At 49.7% G+C, this 18,649-nt stretch overlaps 1 protein-coding gene across 2 annotated transcripts in view; it reads right to left on the bottom strand.

Annotated features, from left to right (window-relative positions):
* Pdgfra (platelet-derived growth factor receptor, alpha polypeptide) overlaps positions 1–18,440 on the bottom strand; it is a 44,399-nt gene extending 25,959 nt beyond the window's left edge. For both annotated transcript variants that reach the window (XM_013009132.1, XM_013009134.1), the window contains exons 1-7: positions 18,347–18,440; positions 8,954–9,014; positions 7,104–7,421; positions 3,580–3,840; positions 2,272–2,402; positions 673–844; positions 387–576 (exon numbers count right to left, since the gene is read on the bottom strand). In XM_013009132.1, coding sequence (XP_012864586.1) covers positions 387–576; positions 673–844; positions 2,272–2,402; positions 3,580–3,840; positions 7,104–7,421; positions 8,954–9,002 — 1,121 coding nt within the window. In that variant the 5' untranslated portion in view covers positions 9,003–9,014; positions 18,347–18,440. The remainder of the gene's footprint in view (positions 1–386; positions 577–672; positions 845–2,271; positions 2,403–3,579; positions 3,841–7,103; positions 7,422–8,953; positions 9,015–18,346) is intronic.
* Between the last annotated feature and the right edge of the window lie 209 nt (positions 18,441–18,649).

Genomic DNA, 18,649 nt, shown 5'->3' with positions numbered 1-18,649 from the left:
AGGGAGGGAGGGAGGGAGGGAGGGAGGAAAAGGAAAGACAAATTACTACAAGTGACCTCAAGGTTTCATGTGATCCAGTATCTTGCCTTGAAGAACATAAAGTATTCCTCACCCTAGTTTATAAATGAAGAAATAGAGGCCAAGGATTTACTTACCCAAAACTTCCCCACTCACCTCACTAAGAGGTGAAAGTAGTCTACCACTCTTTCTTCTCATTTAATCCTTAAATACTTACCAACATGTTATTAGTTCATGGCAATGTTATTACAGAAGATGGTTTTAACTCAGATTGCTGTTTTCTAGGTAGACTTTTTGCATATAACCATCATCAGTCTGTCTGGGAAGACACACATAAAGAAGGCAGTCTTGGGAAAGGCATTCTTTACCTTATTTCCTGGATCTTTTCCACATCAGTGGTGATCTCAGTGAGATTTTCAATCAGAGTTGAATTGTCTTTCAGCCAGGATATCCTGGGAGGGGGGTAGGCCTGCACCTCCACCACGAAATGTTTGACTTCATGCAGGTTGACAGCTTCCAACTGGCCAAAGGTGGGTTTGATCTCAACAAACCCTTTCTCTGTGCATAGAACGGAAGTTTCTGTTATACACAATCATCACTGCATTCGGATCCCGAGCAGCATGGATGACTGACATTTTAGAAAGCAGAATGTACCATGGACAGAAATGGTGACTTTCTTCATTTCTTTGACCTCCTTCGTAGCCTGGCGGGCAGTACATTCGTAATCTCCACTGTCTTTCACCGTGGCGTCGGGAACTGTCAAAGTGTACACCAATTTGATGGCCGGGACTTTGATTTCCTCCAGCATCGTGATGCCTTTGCCTTTCTACATAGAGGAGAAGACAACTGTCTTTTAAAAAGTGGTTCCTAATGGAAACTGTCTCTGGAGAGTAAAGATCTGTCAACGTGATCAGGCAATCTGATCAGATCCAAGAGATACACTCAGAAATGGGGGAGGCTGCATGTATATAGGGGCAGGAGTTAGTTGGGAAAAATCACAGAAACTCTCCATTTTCCTGTAAACCTACAGCTGCTCTAAAGTACTAAAAGGGTTTAAAAAAAACCCAGATCATTAGAAAGTCAAATTTTTAAAAGGACAATGGACTGAGAATATAGCTTAGTGGTAAAGCACATGCATAACATATGTAAGGTCATGGGTCCAATCCCCAGCACTGAAAAGACAACATTTTAAATCAGAAAATAAATAAAGGAAAGCAAATTTTGAATGACATCAGTGAGGTGCCTCTATTACATTGCTGAAGAAAAAGAGGCCTAACAATGTACTCCTTAAAGAATAATATCACAACAAGTGGAAGGGAAGGGATGGTAGGGGAAAAACAAAGGAGGAGGCAACAATGCTTGATAAGAAATGTACTCATTACCTTGCTCATGTAAACTGTAACCCCTCTGTACAGTATTTTCACAATAAAAAACTTATTTAAAAGAATAGTATCTATTATTAAACACTTATGTATGTATTTTTTAAGCATTTATCTTCCTTAAATCAGAACCATTGATGCTTTGGAAAACAGCTCTCTCTCTCTGTTTCCCTAGATTTTAGGAAGCTTCTATGATAAATTTGCATTGCTGTTATGGAAAAAAAATGTCATAAAATAGTACCAAGATGATATATTTGTGGGCCAAACAGCATGGGTTTGGGGCTGGAAAACGTTTTTCTATCTCTCATGGATGCATATCCACACTGCCTCTTTGCTGAATGATAACAGAGATACTGGCTCACTGAAGGTGAGCCAGGTCCACAGGAGGCAAAACAGGAGGGACAGAGAATTCTGGGTACCAAGAAAGAAGAAAGGAGGATGGGAAACCAACACTATGCTATGCCTCAGAACCCCAAGGCATGGAAGCCAGAAATGAGAATGAAGGATTGCCTCAGCACTTGGCAAATGTTTCATCTCCATCGTTTCTTGCTCTTCTAACATTTTGCTTGCTGTTTTGGAGCCATAAAACCTTCCTGTTCCTTTCTGACTTGTGAAAAAGCAGGCTCAGTGAAGGATCTGTATGTCTTTCTGAAGGCCTAGTCCACTGCAGTCATCTCAGACTGTCCCACTGATCAAGGAGCCTGAACAGGCCCTATAGGAGGCCATAAAGTCTGTGTGCTCTTTGTACAGATAGAAGCTGAGGTCTGCAGAGGCTCTGGCTCATGCCCCTCAGTGACAGGTACCTTGAACACAAAAGGTCATCTTAGCCCTGCTACACCTGCTCCATGCCCCCTGGAGTCCTGAAGGTACCTACCACTTCTCCTGGGTACGCCCATTGAAGGTCAACCACTTCGTTGTTAAAGACAGCACAGGTGACCACAACTGTCTCCCCTGACTTATACACAGTCTTAAGAGCTTCCATTTCTAGATCCAGTTCTGATGTGGCTAGAAAACAAACAAAAAAATACAAGGACCTCAATACCTCAATAATATCGTTAGGATCATATAAGGTTTGGGTGTATTTTTTTAAGAAAATTCTGAAAAAAAATATTTTGCAAACCATTCTGATCAAGCCTTGATTTTTGAGTTGGTCTACATAACTTGGCATGGAGCTATCATACAGGAATACCACATGGTAACACTAATAAAAATGAATTCCAACATAGCAGAATCCCACACATTTGAATTCCTCATGGAATGGTATACTTAATAATGATTTATCCACCCCCTACTCCTGGCCAACACCACTTTAGGCCCTTTACTCCTAGCCCAGACCTTCTTTTCTCCTCCACTCTGCTTCAGTTACTCTTAGCACTTTCTCAGTACCTCACACAATGTCTGGCATAAAGTAAAACCCTAATTAAGAGCTGAATGAGTTGGGTACTGGTGGTTGATGCCTATAATCCTAGCTACTCAAGAGGCTGAGATCTGAGGATCATGGTTCAAAGCCAGCCTGGACAGGAAAAATCCAGGCGACTTATCTTCAATTAACCACCAGAAAACCAGAAGTGGTGCTGTGGCTCAAAGCTGTAGAGCACTAGCTCTGAGCAAAAAGAGTTGAGGGCCAGAACCCAAGCCCATGACTAACCAAAAATAAGAGCTAAATGATCTACTCCTATTGCTGTTATTCCTCCATGCACAGCAAGTGCTCTGTAGGTATCTGCCAGCCCCACCCCCACACCTGTCATACTTTCCCATCCAGATTAAAGCACGTGGATCAAAGAGATACAGCCCAAAGTTAGTAATGACATATTGAAATCACTTAATTCTTAAAATTACTAAAAAATAATTAATGATCATAATCTAGGCATCTGACCTCCTGGGTTGTGTGTTTGTTTCCAGGGTTTCTGTAATCAAAAATATGAACCCAATAGTAAGAGGCTTATTATGCAATCAAAGAATTCCTTACAGTATTTTGAAGTCAACCCACCAACTTGCTCACATGGATAAGCAAGCTTTAGCCTTTAGCAAGCTTTAATCCTAGAATTATTAGAGCCACAGAGGTCAGCTGGTCTGTATACTACTCCACACCTCCACTTTCCAGTGACGGTGATTCAAATGAAAAGAATTCCTCGTTTCTATGTTACTCTTATTTAAAGAAGGAGAGAGAAGGGGCCCATACCTTTCAAAGCATAGACGTTGAACTGAGTGCTCTGGAACGTCCTCCCCTGGACAGTGGCCTCACAGATGTAGGGCCCCATGCTGAAAGTCCCGTTGAAGCCCTGTCTGCTATCATAGGAGGCAGGCACCAGCCCGTCACTGTTGCGCAAGATCACTGGAGTCTCTGGGTCGGTAGTACGACAAGGTATGATCGCAGAATCATCCTCTTCCACAATGACTAAAGAATCCATCATGCCCAGAGGCACAAAAGCTACATCTGGGTCTGTGGTTTGGGTTTAAAAAAAAAAAAAGGAGAGGAAACTTTCTATTAGACATTCATTTCACCTTCACATACACATGCAAAAGGATGATCCCATTGACATTATTATTGTTCATTGTTTGCTTTGCTGGAGATTGCAGCTAATTCCATTTGCTAGGTTCTCAACCAAGGAGCCACCGCCCAGCCAGCACTGCTGGGCTGAATTTTACATTTATATACAGATCCTGAAGAGCTATCCCTACCAACATCCAGCTAGCAGGAAAACTTGTAATCGCTAGCAGGAGCCTTTCAAGTCTCAATAATATTCTACTGCCTATACCTAATGAAAAAAAAATTCTGAGAAATAGAGAATTATTAGCCAGGAATCCAAGTCAAAATGTATGCAATTAAGAAGGAAAATGGAAAATTGAATAGAGTTCAACTCTGTTCCAAAGGACAAGGTCATAATTCTTACATTATGAAATGCTTTTAGAAAACCCTAATGCATATAGCCAGCCTTATTAAAAAGTAGGCCAGGAATCTACTGGAAATGGGCTCCCAAGTAATAACCTAAAGCTGGGAGCAAAGTGCAGTGGCAGGGACCATGCTTAAGTTTGTGTAATACCCTGAATTTGACCCCCCTCCCCCAAGCGTGCTTTAATTCCACAATCTGACTTTTGCCTCTCCAAAGAGCTCACTACCTAATCCATTGGGGTAAGTAGTACTTTGTTTCAAGCACAAACTCCAAAAAGTGCCCTGGGTTTCATGGCTGTTGACAAAAAGGTCCCTGTGGAACAATTCAGGAGCCACTTGTGTGATGTTTATGTTGCAGGTCAAGTGGGAAACCATTTCAGACTAGTTTAGATGACTCAGAACTTGAGGACTCACCCATAAGAAGCCCACATCGCCACCATCCTTTGTACAGGAAGGAAAACAGCTGTCCAGAATTAGAATTTCACTGAAGGGAGCTAAGTGTAGCATTATGGGTGAAGTTAAGATGAAATTCTAAATCGCTTCCCCTTCTGAGAGAGGGCTTTCACACAAACACGTGTGGCCAGGGAGGCCCATAGTGACGGAGCTCCCGAGGAGGAGCTGAGTCAAAGCTGAGAAAGAAAGGCACAGGTGTTGTTTGGTAAGCTCTCCCTACCTTACCCTAAGCCAAAATAACCATGATACCCAAAGACAAAAAGCATTGTGAACAGTTTGTTTGGTTAATTGCCATCACTCAAATTTGGGTCCACTTTCCAATTCGTAAACCATGTTAGTAAAGATTTCAACAAACCTGACAGTTAATTCAGGTTCAAATATAGAGCCCGATGTTCCTAACATATCATCCCAGGCATTCCATTAAAATAATAATTGTGCACTATCCATACAGTGGTTAAGTAAGTCAGGGTCCTATGAACAATGTCCTAGACAGAGACAATACATCCAGATAGAAACCAACTACAGAACTACAGGACAGTCCACAGTGAAGGCAAGGTAGGAGGTAGACCAGATTCTCCCATGATCATGGCTAAGTCTAAAATTAGTGTAGCTGTTAATCCTATGTATCCTATAAACCACAAAGGATTTAACTGACTGAGGTCTGACCTTGAAAACCATCTCAGCTTAAGGTCATTTTCCCCAGCTATGCTTCCTACCAATAGCTAAATAGAACTGGGGTCCATAGGCTTGGGATCCAACAGCTTCCTTGGGTAGAACAGCAGTCTAAGGGCATCTATGCCTTCAACAAGTTACTATGGAGTCATGTGGCTCTTCCATCTCCATAGGATTCCTCTCTCCTTACTCTAGAGGCCTTTCCCCTAATAAACCCTTGTGTACCTCATGGAATCTTGCATCCACCACTCAGAGAACACAAGACAATATTGTTCCCATGGAGTTTTCTCTTTAAATTTTAATTAAGAAGACAAAAAGAAACCCATTCCAATTCACCAACAGTAAATGCAAGCTGGTAATCCTAGCTACCCAAGAGGCTGAGATCTAAGGACCAAAGCTCAGAGCAAGTCTAACAGACAAATCTGAGACACTCTTATCTCCAAATAACCAGCAAAAAGCCTGAAGGAAAAGAAAATCCTAAAATGGAGATGTGGCTCAGGTGCTAGAATATCAGCCTTGAGCACAAAAAGGCAAGCAAGAGTTTGGCCCTGAGCTCAAGCTACAGTATGGTGATGTGTTCACACACGCATACACACACACACACACACACACACACATGCAGGTTTGTATCTGAACATTTAAAGCCGGGCGCTGGTGGCTCACGCCTGTAATCCTAGCTACTCAGGAGGCTGAGATCTGAGGATCACGGTTCAAAGCTAGCCCGGGCAGTAAAGACTGTGAGACTCCTATCTCCAATAAACCACCCGAAAACCGGAAGTGGCGCTGTGGCTCAAGTGGTAGAGCGCTAGCCTTGAGCTGAAGAGCTGAAGGACAGTGCCCAGGCCCAGAGTTCAAGCCCCACGACCGACAAAAAAAAAAAAAAGAATACATTAAATCTGAACATTTAGGTGGCTATTTAGGATCTACTATGCTTGAACTATAAAGTAATCCCAGACAAAGCCTACCTATTCATTCTTCTGTATCCATCGCTGAGTAAAGTATCTGACTTAATATAAAAATTATTGAACCTGACTGACCTGGATGAGTATATTTCACATTTTTGCACACCAATTAAAACACGCTATAAAAAAGATGATTTTCAAAACTCAGTCTAACTCTGAAATGTTAAACATGTCTATTTCTTAATAATAACATTGCCAGGACTGGGAAGGTGGTTCAGTGGCAGGGCACTTGCCTTGCAAGCATGAGACCCTGGGTTCCATTCCTCAGCCACCACATAAGCAGAAAAATCCAGAAGTGGCGCTGTGGCTCAAGTGGTAGAGCGCTAGCCTTGAGCTGAAGAGCTGAGGGACAGTGCCCAGGCCCAGAATTCAGGCTCCACGACCAACCAAAAAATAAAAATAATAACATTGCCAACAATCTTGATTTTATTCTGTATCTTCCAGGCATGGTGGAGTGCACTTGCAAGCCTGACTCTTAAGAGGTTAAGGCAGGAAGATGGCGAGTTCAAGGCCAGCCTGGAATTCATAGGGAGACCTTATCTCAAATAACAATAAATGTCTGTGGTCAATATTTTCAAATTTCCCCTCCACAAATATTTATTAGGTTTACAATTTTAGATCTTAAGGAAGAGAGAGAGAGAGAAAGAGAGAGAGAGAGACAGAGAGAGACAGAGAGACAGAGAGAAAGAGATGAAGTTTGGTGTCCAGGAAGCCCATCCCACTCACCCGGCACAAAGATGTAGATGTCCCTGCCCTCGATCTCACTTTCCTCTGTCTGAGTGTGGTTATAATAGCAAGTGTACAATCCCGTGTGGGCCGCTGAAGCCCCAACCACTTCCAGCACTGTCACAAAAAGGCCACTATTGTTCTCCTCGTTTCGGATCTCCACGCTGGGGTTCTCTTCTTCAAACATGGGGTACTGCCAGCTCACTTCACTCTCCCCAAAGCATCTCAGAGTGAAAGACGAATTCAGCTGTACAACCTTTTCATTTTCGTTTGGAAGGATGGAGGGTAATGAAACCTGGCAGAAGATGAGGCTCGGCCCTGCAAAAGAAAAGCAGGCTCTGAATAGGATGTGATCGGAAAGGGAGGGCTCAGTGGAGCCCGGAGAGAAGCCACAGTAGCCCCTTATATGAACAACGACCGTTTTTGCCATGAATGGGTCTCCATTCTAACAGCCGCTGCATCTGCTGAGGACAGCGAGTGTTCCAAAGGCCTGGATACCCCACCAACCGCCCCCCGAGATTCACCCCTCCAACACTTAAATGGATAGAGGATGTCTGATTCCAATTCCATATTTCAGACAATTATGTGTGCCTATAAAATATCTCGAGATGGCCTGGGCTGGAGTACATATGGATTCTTTATTGGGCACATGCCCTACAGGTTTACAACAAGGGGTCTGGGCTGAGAATAAAGTCAGAGGGGCTGAGGAAGAAGGCACAAAGCAGATTCGTGTTCAAACATAGAAGTGCAGGGGCTGGGAAGGTGGCTCAGTGGTAGAGTGCTTGCCTTGCATGCATGAAGCCCTGGGTTCGATTCCTCAGCACCACATAAGCAGAAAAAGCCGGAAGTGGTGCTGTGGCTCAAGTGGTAGAGCGCTAGCCTTGAGCTGAAGAGCTGAGGGAGAGTACCCAGGCCCAGAGTTCAGGCCCCATGACTCGCAAAAAAAAAAAAAAAGTGCAAATCTGTTTCTTATAGGCCCACGACAAGCTATCTCTAATGACTTTCGGAGACCAAAGTAGGAAGGTATAGATTTTAATTCTCAAACAGGAAGTAAAACCTGAGCTGTAAGTTCATCCTAAATCTCAAAGTTCAGTCTGGCTTCTCATCTAGGAAATAAACAGGAGATAGTAGCATGACTTAATTCATTATTAGTTAATGGCCCCCACTCTCTCTAAGAGCCTAATATGGGGACCCCAGCCAAGTTTAGGGGAAACATTGGTAGTCATAGTTAAGACCTGGATGAAAATTTAGAAAATCTGAAAAATGTTTTAACAAATAGGCATGGCAGAGAAAGATGTAAGATTTCCCATGAGCCAAACACTCTTCTGTCAATGACAAGTACCAGTACCAATTTATTTAAGAAAGCACCCTTCATTGGGGCAAGCAGGCTGGAGAGGACAAGAGAGCTCTGTTCTTTCTTTTTTGGCCATACAAGAATTTGAATTCAGGGCCTGGCACCTGCTAGGCAGATACTCTGCCACTTCAGCCACGTCTCAACCCAGGAATGTTCTGTCCTTTTTTCTTTTGATCATGCTTGAATTGATCTGATCTGCCTCTTCAGGAAGGCCAGGCCACGGGCAGGGAAAAGGGTAGTTATGAAGTTTAGGCTTGTACAGTTTCGATGGCAGGACTATGCATAGCCTCAAACCGACACTAGAGGGCACTCTTTTGAAATGGAATTAGTGCAATATAGAAAGGGAAATGAAAGTTTGCAGTGGTTTCAGAGAACTTTCTATCTCTCTTCCCCAGGGGTTGGCCTGTGTGCTCACGGTACAGGTAACAGACCCACAGGTCACAGAACTTAGAAGCAAGGATCCCAAGGACCAAGACCTAGAGGACAAGATGCCTACCTGTGAGGAGACAGCCGAAGACCAGGAAGGCCTGATGGGAAGTCCCCATAGCTGTGGAAAACTGCAAATGTCAAACAGAAACAGAATTAGCCAATAGAAAAGAACCTTCATGCCGGGCACTGGTGGCTCACACCCATAATCCTAGCTACTCAGGAGGCTGAGATCTGAGGATCACGGTTCACAGCCAGCCCTGGCAGGAAAAGTCTGTGAAATTCTTATCTCCAACAAACCGGAAGTGGTGCTGTGGCTCAAGTGGTAAAGCACTTGCCTTGAGCTGAAGAACTCAGAGACAGCACCCAGGTCCAGAGTTCAAGCCCCACAACCGACAAAAAAAAAAAAAAGAACCTTCATGTTGGTTCTTTTCAGACCTTGCACAATAGAAAATATTACTGGCCTCATTTTGGTCTAAAATTGGACCTTCAATTAATATGTTAAGCAGAAAGAATCAAATAGCCCAGTTGAAGCCTTGAGACAGAATGGATCTAAAGTTTAAACACTTTTTTAGTGGTGGTGGTATTGGGTTTGGATTGAGGACCTCCCACTCACTCAAGTAGCTCTGCCACTTGAGCCCTGCCTCCTATCCTATTTTGCTTAGTTATTTTTGACATAGGGTCTCATATTTTTGCCTGAATCCAGTCCTCTGCTTCTTACCCAACAAGGATTAAAGGCATGTCATCTTGCCATTAGTTATTTTTGACATAGGGTCTCCTAGATACAGGAAAACTCTTCCTTTAGATCATTTAAATTAAGAATGCAAACAACATGATGGATTTTCTGCTTTTAGATGCAGCAGTTTTTGCTCCATGTTTCAACTCATCAGGAGTCACCTCCTCCACAGTTGGGACCTGAGCAGAAACAAAAGCTTGAAGATAATCCAAGCCGGGTTCTAGGGGCTCACACCTGCAAGTGCTAGCTACTCAGGAGTCTGAGATCTCAAGCTTGAAGTTCAAAGCCAGCCTGGGCAGAAAAGCCCATGAGATTCCTATCGCCAATTAACCAGCAAAAAAAAAGAAAGTCAGAAGTAGAGGCATCACACCAACCTTGAGGCCCCCAAAATCTAAGCAAGAGTGAAAAGCCCTGAGTTCAAGCCCCAATACTAGCACAAAATCAAAGATAACCCATACATCCTAGAACCCAGGTCCCACTGCAAGTCAGTTCGTGTAATGGAGTGAGCTGATGACACCCAGCCCAGCCCTCACTGACTTTAGAAGTAAGGTATGTGCGCATGACTCGAGTAACTAGCCTTTAAATAAGGGAAGAAGGGCTCGACACCCGCCTTGTTTAGCCCACGTTGTTTCGTGTTCCTTTATTTCTTTTTGATGAAGAGACCTCAGCAGATAATAACTCAGAGCAGGCTTGATGGTACCTGACCATGCTTTACATAGGCTTAGATGCAGAAGTCAGATCTTGACTTCAGAAAAGTCCGGAAGGAACTGAGTTTATTTGGAGATGCAATGCTGAGAAGGAGGAGGGGATCATCGGAGAGAGGTAGAGACAGAGAGAGGACAGAAAGAAAGAGAGAGACATAATTGACTGTGAGTAGCAATTGAGGCCCAGAGAAGTTTAGCAAATAACTCAGGCAGAGGGAGGATTCCAACACAAATCTGGGAGCAGAGAAAGCCATATTGTTTCCACTCCACTATAGGGTCTCGCTTAAGGAAAGGTCATTGCTACAGCCCTGTCCTGCCGTCTGCGCCCCACTGTTTCCTGACGCCAGCCGGAGCTCCATGCCTTCTCAGCTCACCCCAGAGCAAGGAAAGCAATGGCAGAGTTGTGAACCCAGGTTCTTTGCACAGTGCTGACTGGGGTAGGGCTTCTGAGGATCCTGGCAGGTGTCAGGACATGGGATTTCCATATTGCTATGGTCGTGGAGGCATGCTGGTGGCCTGGTATACCTCAATTAGCAGTAGAGATGGTGAGTTTATTCACAAACACAGCAGCTGATAATCCACTTAGCCAACTTCAAAGACGCTTGCAGCACCAGCCTGACATCTCTCTCGAGTGTTATCACATTTATATCCGGATTTCTGCCTCGAGGCTAGCCAATGATGCATCTCTCAAGTACTGCTGAGCTCAGTGCGTTTACCGAACAGGCTCTGCAGACCATGCGATCCCGGCCAGGCCCCTGTCACATTTCCTTCTGTGTGTCCAGATAGAGTGGACCAGAAGCCAAAGGGATTATTTACTGACATCCAAAGTGGGCAGTGGAAACAGGGCCCCCAAGCAAGTAATAGTCGTATGAATCCTGAGCATCAACATGTGTTTGCTAAAGATTTCAAACTCCTGTCTCTGATAAGAGCAGCTCCTTGGCTAGAAACCCAGGTTATTTGTGAAGTTTCATGTCATTACTCATGTGCATTTCCTCAGGAAGAATTGCAGTCTGCCCACGAGGAGGTGCTTGCAGTACCAGGATGGCTAGAAGCCTGAAGGCTTGGAGTGAGGAGCTCTGGGAGGGAGTCTTGCTATTCTCAGGGCCTTTCTACCTTGGGAGTGGCAGCTCATCCTCAGTCAGTTACCCCCATCCCAGAGCCACAAATCAAATGTACAGAGAGCTACTAGCGACACAGGTACTGCAGTCAGCGAGGGCAAAGCACCGCAGAGAGAGGAACAGTGCACTCCACATACATCTTCTTTGGAAATATTATTTCCTCTCATGCCAAATTTACACGGGGTTTCCAACTCCATCCTCTCTTAACATCTCAAGAAGTATTGCCAGAGGTTAGAGAAACTGAGTGTCAGGAAAACAGCTTCGGCAGGGGGCATGACCTCTCCCCCTCCTCTTCCCTTTGTATTCCTTCTCTCAGGAAAAACACACAGATACCATATTGGATCATAGATCTGGCATTCATCTACCACTTCTCTTCTATAAACCACACTAATGATACCTGATGCCTGCCTGCTCTACCATACCGTGCAAGGGCAGAACTTGCATGGTTTTATCATATATACTTGAGTTTTCATGTTGATTTCCTCTGCATATTCCTAAAATGAGTTAGAAGATAGTGACTTCAGACGGCTGCTTCAGCCTCTCTTTTCTAACAAAGCGAAGCCCTTGCCAGGTCCTAGTGGTTCACCCCTGTGTATTCCTAACTACTCAGAAGGCTGAGAGCTGAGGATCGAGAAGCCAGCACAGGCAGAAAAGCCCTTGAGACTCTTATCTCTAATTGACCAACAGAAAGCTGGAAGTAGAACTGTGGCTCAAGTGGTAGAGTGCCAGCCTTGAGCAAGAAGGTTAAGGGACAGTGTCCAGGCCTGAGTTTAATCCCTAGTACTACACAGGTGTGTGAGCATGCACGTACACACATGCACGCACCCACCCACCCCACCCCCCACACACACAGTAAAACCCTGGAAGCCACACAGAAGCCACAAAACGTGCTCTGTGAGCTCATTCTTACGTGTCAGCGATCACCTTGGGGTAGCCAACAGTCCCACACACAGAAACAAATCTGATCCAGCTACTGTTCATTTTTATTCTCTCTCCTTTGCTCTCTTTTTGACCTCCAACATGAGATCTTCCTGTCTTAACCTACGCGCTAGATCACAGGTGAGCACCACCATATCCAACTACCCTTTCTCTTGAAGTATGCCATCTCCTCCGGAGCCTGCAAACAAGTGAAGAGCTACTGAACTGGTGACTTTATAAACAAAGAGGACATGTTAGGCGAAAGCATAACAGAGGTGAGCAATGCAATGGCTCCACTTGGTTCCTACACCAGCTTCCACACCAATGAATGTTTCCCACTGCAGAACCAGCGCCTATCGAATTTCACCCCACCCTGGCACAATTAAAGACCACAGCAGACTCTCCCAGCTTGAGAGCCACGGGTGACCTCAATGCTCAGATTTCCGAGGTTGCGTTAATTTCAGCTCTCCAAAAGTTAATTCTAACTGAAAATTACACATCTTGGTTTTTTCACTCCGCCTTGGGCAACCCCAAAGCAGGTTTGTGTCAATGGCCACCGCTCTGTTTTCCAGACCAGAGTGTGATTCCAGACCTGCACCCAAGCAGACCCCGCTGTTGTTTTGGTCTCCTGGAGCCCATTACACATTCCAGGAATGGGTGGCGGCTGAAGAACTTTTATGGGAACAATCTGCGCCCATAAACCTTTCCGTTCCCCCCTGCACTAGATATTCAGCCTTAGGAGAAAAACGACACTTCCTTTTGATTGTTTCAAAATTGATGTAACTGAAAATGAACAACCTTAAGAGTAGCAGCATGTAATAGCCACTCAGTTAAAAACAGACATCTAAATACCCACTTATCTTACTGGCAGATCAGCCCCGATAAGCAGAGGAGGGAGGGAGGTAAACCCTTTGTCCATTATACAAATGAAAAGGATGAACAATTAAAGCAAGGCGCTAGGGATATAGCTCCGTAGTACAGCATTTGCCTAGCATGGGCAAGGACCTATATTTCATGTCCAGCACCACTCCAAAAAAGGCATAAAATTACAGAAAAGTCCATAAAATACACGTTTTCTATCCAATGATTGTTGCAGGAGAGTAAAGCCCGTGGGTGAAAAAATCCATCTGCCTGATGGATGTCTCTACTTGTTTGCGATCTCCGGGAAGCCCATTCATGGGGACATGGCAGTTCTTCAGCGTGGCCAGCAGATGGCAGTGTCGGCCTAAGGAAAGAGGAGCATCCCGAAAAGCAAGCGCCACTGCGACCAATTCTGACCTAAAACGTCCTAACTTTTAATTTACAACCTCTTCCTTTCTCCCATGGTACTTTTTAGCTTTCGTGGTGACCTCAATTGCAAGCTACAGCATGGGAGGAGAAATAACAAAACTGTTGTTGAACAATGCCTAAATCTCTTGAGCCCCTGGAGAATGAGGCCCAAGATGGGTCATCAGATCACCTTTATCACCCTCCTCCTCATCATCCTCATCACTCGCGCCAGGCAATCGGACCACGGGAGAGCCAGGAAAACACTGCTGCCCACCCAGGCCGAGGTTATGGAGGAGGACTCTCCACTCGGGTTTGGGGAGAACACACGCTCTAGTGCTTGGTGTCCCTGCCCTCCCGGGCAGGGACGCGACCCCAGGGCCCCGTCACGCCGCCCTTCCTCGACCGCAATGCCCGATCTGTTTGCACGCCACGGTCACCCCCTCCTAAACCCACCCGCCGGGGTGGGGGTGGGGGCAGCCCAGCGGACTGGAAACAAATGTTCCGACTCACACCATCACGCGGGGTCGTAAAACAAACAAAAAACAAAGCAACCAACAGCCACACAGGCCGCGGGCGAGGCCAGGGGACTTGTGCGTGTCGCTCCCCTCGGAGGCCCCAAGTCTCCAACCCAAAGCCAAGTTTCCCACCTCCCCCTCCCCGCTCGCCCACCCGATGTTTCCCCCTTTCCTTCCCCCCCAGGCCCACCCAGGGCCTGCAGAGCGTCCGTTCCACGCTTCCAAGAAAAGCAAACGAGAGCCAAATGAGCCGAACATCTAAGGCAGCACCACCACCCCGCCCTGCGCCCCGCAACACGACACCGGCGCTGCGCTCCCGCACAGCTGCGCCCGAGCGCGCCCGGGGCCGGCTGGGCGCGGGGAGCGCTCCGGGGACCTCGCTAGGGGGCGCCTGAGCCCCACGCATCTTACCAGGCTGGCTGCGGTCCGCACCTCTGGCTCCGGATCGCCCACACCCGCAGCTCCGACCACGGTCCGCACCCAGCACCTCAGGTCACACGCACACGCGCGCACACGCGCACACACGCACGCCGCGTAGGCTGCCTCCCCTTCCACCTCCTCCACGAATTCTGCGGATCGATCGCCCTGAGATTGGGGCGATTCCGGCCGGCCAGCTCCGGGAACCCCCTCCCTCCCCTCCCCACACTCCCTCTTTTCCCACCAAGCCCGGAGCCGCGGAGCTGCGGAGGCCTGGCGCGCCCTGGGCTGGACTCAGGGCGTTTGCATTGTTTTCGGCTGAGACCTGAGAGGGGCTGGGCGGGGTGGAGGGGTTAGAGTTACAGGCGCCCGCCAGCGCCTCCTGTGGGCCCGAGAGTCACACTGCGTCCCACCACCAACGGCCCGGGCCGGGGCTGGCGGGGCCGCCCGGGCGAGCCCAGCCTGCGCGCCCTTCCTTCACCTTTCCAAGAATGCGTGCTGCGGCGCCCACCTTTACCCAACGGCCGCCTGGCCGCCCAGCCCTCCGCGCACCGTGCGCCCGCCAGCCCCCCACCCTCCACACCCCCGGTTCGCTCGGGAGAGGGAACCTCAGGAGGCCAGGAAGGAGGCGCCCCAAGTCCCGGGCTTGCTCTGATCCGTCCCCTCCGAGTAGCATCTCCACCCCGTCCGGCAGTTTAAAACAAAGAGCATGCCACCGAGCCACTTCAGGTAAAGACGGGCGACCAGCCGAACCGAGGACTAACGACAGTGCAATGGGGGGGGGGGTTGGAGCAATCGCCGGGGGGCGATTCCCCCCCAAAATTCCCCCCGCGCCGAGCTTCCCCAAAGTCCGTTACACGGGTAAATCCGCGCGCGGGACGGGACGTGAGGCTCACCGGGAACCGCACCTCTCCGTCACCTGGCCAACGTTTACGCTTTCTCCAGAATGGGCCAGATTTTCCGCCAGCACCGTGTGACCTGGGCGCACGCAGCTCCCCGGAGGCCAGAGGGCGTGCGCTGTCCAGAGGTCTGCGGGCAGGCGCTGCCCACCGCGTCCCCGGGACGCGCGCCGCCCACGGCCGGTCCCCAGGAGGCAGAGGAACCGGCCCGCCTCGGCGCCAGGCGCGTTTGGCAGCTGGAACGGCCCCGGCCCCAGGCCCCGCCCCCGTGACTCCCCCCCCCCGCCCCCAGCCAGAGAGCCAAGCAGCCTCGGCGTCGACGGCGGAGCCCGAGCTAGGCTCTAGGTTCCTGCCGATCTAAGGACCCGGACATCGAGGTGGGGGAGGGGGCAGGGGGCGCGACGGGATCACGCTGGGCGTACCCCCCTCTTGCTTTCACTCCCGCCGGGCTAGCAAGGGTCCAGCTGTCCTGGAGTCAACCCCCCAAGGAGAACCATCCATAGCAGCGCTCCACAGCAAAGCGGGATGAGTGTCGGAGCGAAATCAGCCAGGCCTTGGACTGTTGGGGCGTCGAAGAAGTGAACACCCCCCCCCCTGCCAAATTAAAGGCGTGTGGAGAGGAGGTGGGGGAGGGGAGGGAGAGGAAACGCCGGGGTCCCCGTTCTGCCACCCAGAGAAGAGTTGTGTAAAATCTCAGCCAGCGGGGAGCCCCCGGCAGATGGGGTGCAGAGGCCGGGCGCGACCCTTTCTCTCCTCTAGAGGCTCCCAGAGTTTGGGGATGTTAGTCCGGCGGACTGTAAGGTCCTGGAGGACGCCTCTGGCTCCCCCAAAAGCTCCTTGGTTCTAAGAGGAGCAGAGCAAGTCAATCCAAAACATTGAGCAATTCGGCCACGGAGCCAAAAAGCCATTTCCCACACCGCCCAGTCCCGGGCTTTTCCAGGCAGCCAGCAGGCGCGGAGTGGCCCAGACGCGACGGGGATTAGCCAGCCAGGCTTTCTCCCCAGCCGGGCTTCTCCAACTCTGGTCCTCGGGGACGAGCTGAGGGACAGGCTCCCCCCCAGGCACTCCCCGCACATCCTCGAGTCTCCGCCGGGCAGAGGGATCCCGGGGCGGGACCGGCCGGACCGGCTGCGGGAGGGACTCACAGCGTGCAGACAGCATTTCCTTTCTGACCAAGGCGCGTCGCCAAGCCCCCGGCAGCTCCCGCACACCTGGCCTCGGGCGCTTGGGCTCCGATCACCGTTTCCTGGGATCCGGTCGCACTCCCTTTCCAAACAGAACCTGGATCCCGCGGCCTCCAAGAGCCTGGAGGACCCCGCCCGCTCCCCCGGGCGCTCCGGGGGCAGTTCCCCCTCCCAGGTCTAAACCGATTTCGTTAGAGGTAGACGGTGGAGGGCCGGGGGGGGGGGCAGAGACCCCCCGGGAAGCCGACTCAGCAGCCCGCCGCGGTCGGAGCTGGGAAGATGAACCCAGGGATCCTCTAAGAGGCGGAGGAGGCAGACGCGCGGGTGCGCGCCCTCGCCACTGCCACGCATCCCAGCGCCAGAGAAGCACCGGGGCGGGGGAGCGGGGGGAGAAAGAAAGAGCCCTGGGCTCTCCTGCCGACGGCGACCGACGTTTGCCGCTCACCTCTCTGCCTTACCTCCCCCCCCCCCGCGTGTCGGTTTCCTACAGTCCCGAACTTCTCGGTGGCAATGCTTTCCAAAACACCTCGCCTCTTTCCGCCTCGGGGCCGCGATCGAGACGCCACCCGGCCCCAGGGCCCCGCAGGGGGGGGGACAGATTCCACGGAGGAAGCAGGCGATCGGAGACGCGTGGGGGTGGGGACCACGGCGCACAATGAGGGCCCCTCGGCGTGCAGCTCCAAATTCCTCAAATCCCAGTTGCTGGAATGTGAGGCACCGACGACGACTTCTTCACCCGGGGCCAAATGTGTTTGTCATTACCCCGAGACCGCTCGCCCGCGCCCCGCCGCCGCCGCCGCCGCCTCCCGGACGGGCGCGCAATCAGAGCGCACCGCAGGGCGGGCGCCCGTTACCCGGACCCCTGTCTATCCACCGGGGAGGACCTCAAATTCTCCCCGCTTCCCCCCCCCCAACGCGCGTCCCACTACCCGGCCCGGCAGCAGCCACGGCCGTGCAGAGTCTGGCCTGCCCACCCACCCCCCCTCCACCCCGGGCTCGCACAAGGAGCAGTGCCGTCCAGTAATTACGCGCGCTTGGCTGGCGCCATGTGCACACGGCTGGCACCTAAGGTCCGATCTCCTCCAGCTGAGCCCTTCACACCTCCCCTGCCTCCCAAACCCCCTCCCCGCGCCCCACTCGGCGCGACACCAACGCCGAGCTACAGCACCCCACCAGCCCCACCGACTGCAGCGCTGTCCCGCCAAGGTGCCGGGCAAGGAATGAAAATAGTCATTAAAAACCTGTCGCTTCCAGAACGCACTGCCAAGAGGGCGAACACCTCTGCCTCCACTCCCCGGGGCCCCTTGGTGTTCATGCCAGAATCCACCCCCACCTCGAAAGAGACCTCAAAAATGTAAGCCTAAACAATTTCTGGGGGAGGCCATGGGGTTCTTAGAAAAACACTACTTTTAAAAATAGATCTGGGGAATGTGTGTGAGTGTGTGTGTGTGTGTGTGTGTGTGTGTGTGTGTGTGTGTTAATCTCCAGGTTTTCTAACTCTATGGTTATTCCCCCTGCTCAATAAAGTTTATCCAGAAAAAAAAATTTCTCTTCTGGGAACACAACAGAAATCAGCTCCATTTTTTCCCCTGTTTCTCCCCCTCATTGCTCAAAGTTTGAAGAGCATTCGTGTCTTCCAGCTCCAAGATCTGATCAAGGATTTCCCTCCGAAACAAAATTTATTTTTTTCCTTCCTCCCTTACCTTCTCCGACTGTCAATCCACAAGGAAAATCCTACACATGGGGGTTGAACCGTCCGCCCAAGGCCTCCAATCCTCTCCGTAGTTCCAGTCTCCGTTTCTCTCCCACTAGCTCCAACTGTAAAGGGCTCAAAACCCGCGTTTTGTAATTGATTGAATGTTATAGTCCATCCTTCTAAAACTAATCATTTGCTCTAAGTAAATAGCTGTCAGGAAATGAAGCCCCCCCTCCCTTCAGCCTCTTCAAAATAAAAGTTACCCTCGAACTCACTGCGCACTCAATCTCGCAAGCCTCCAGATTTCGCC

This window comes from Dipodomys ordii, unplaced genomic scaffold (assembly GCF_000151885.1).
Source record: "Dipodomys ordii isolate 6190 unplaced genomic scaffold, Dord_2.0 Scaffold8, whole genome shotgun sequence".
NCBI classification, from domain to species: Eukaryota; Metazoa; Chordata; class Mammalia; order Rodentia; family Heteromyidae; genus Dipodomys; species Dipodomys ordii.
The sequence above is the reverse complement of the archived record's forward strand: the minus strand, read 5'-3'. Positions and strand labels throughout refer to the sequence as shown.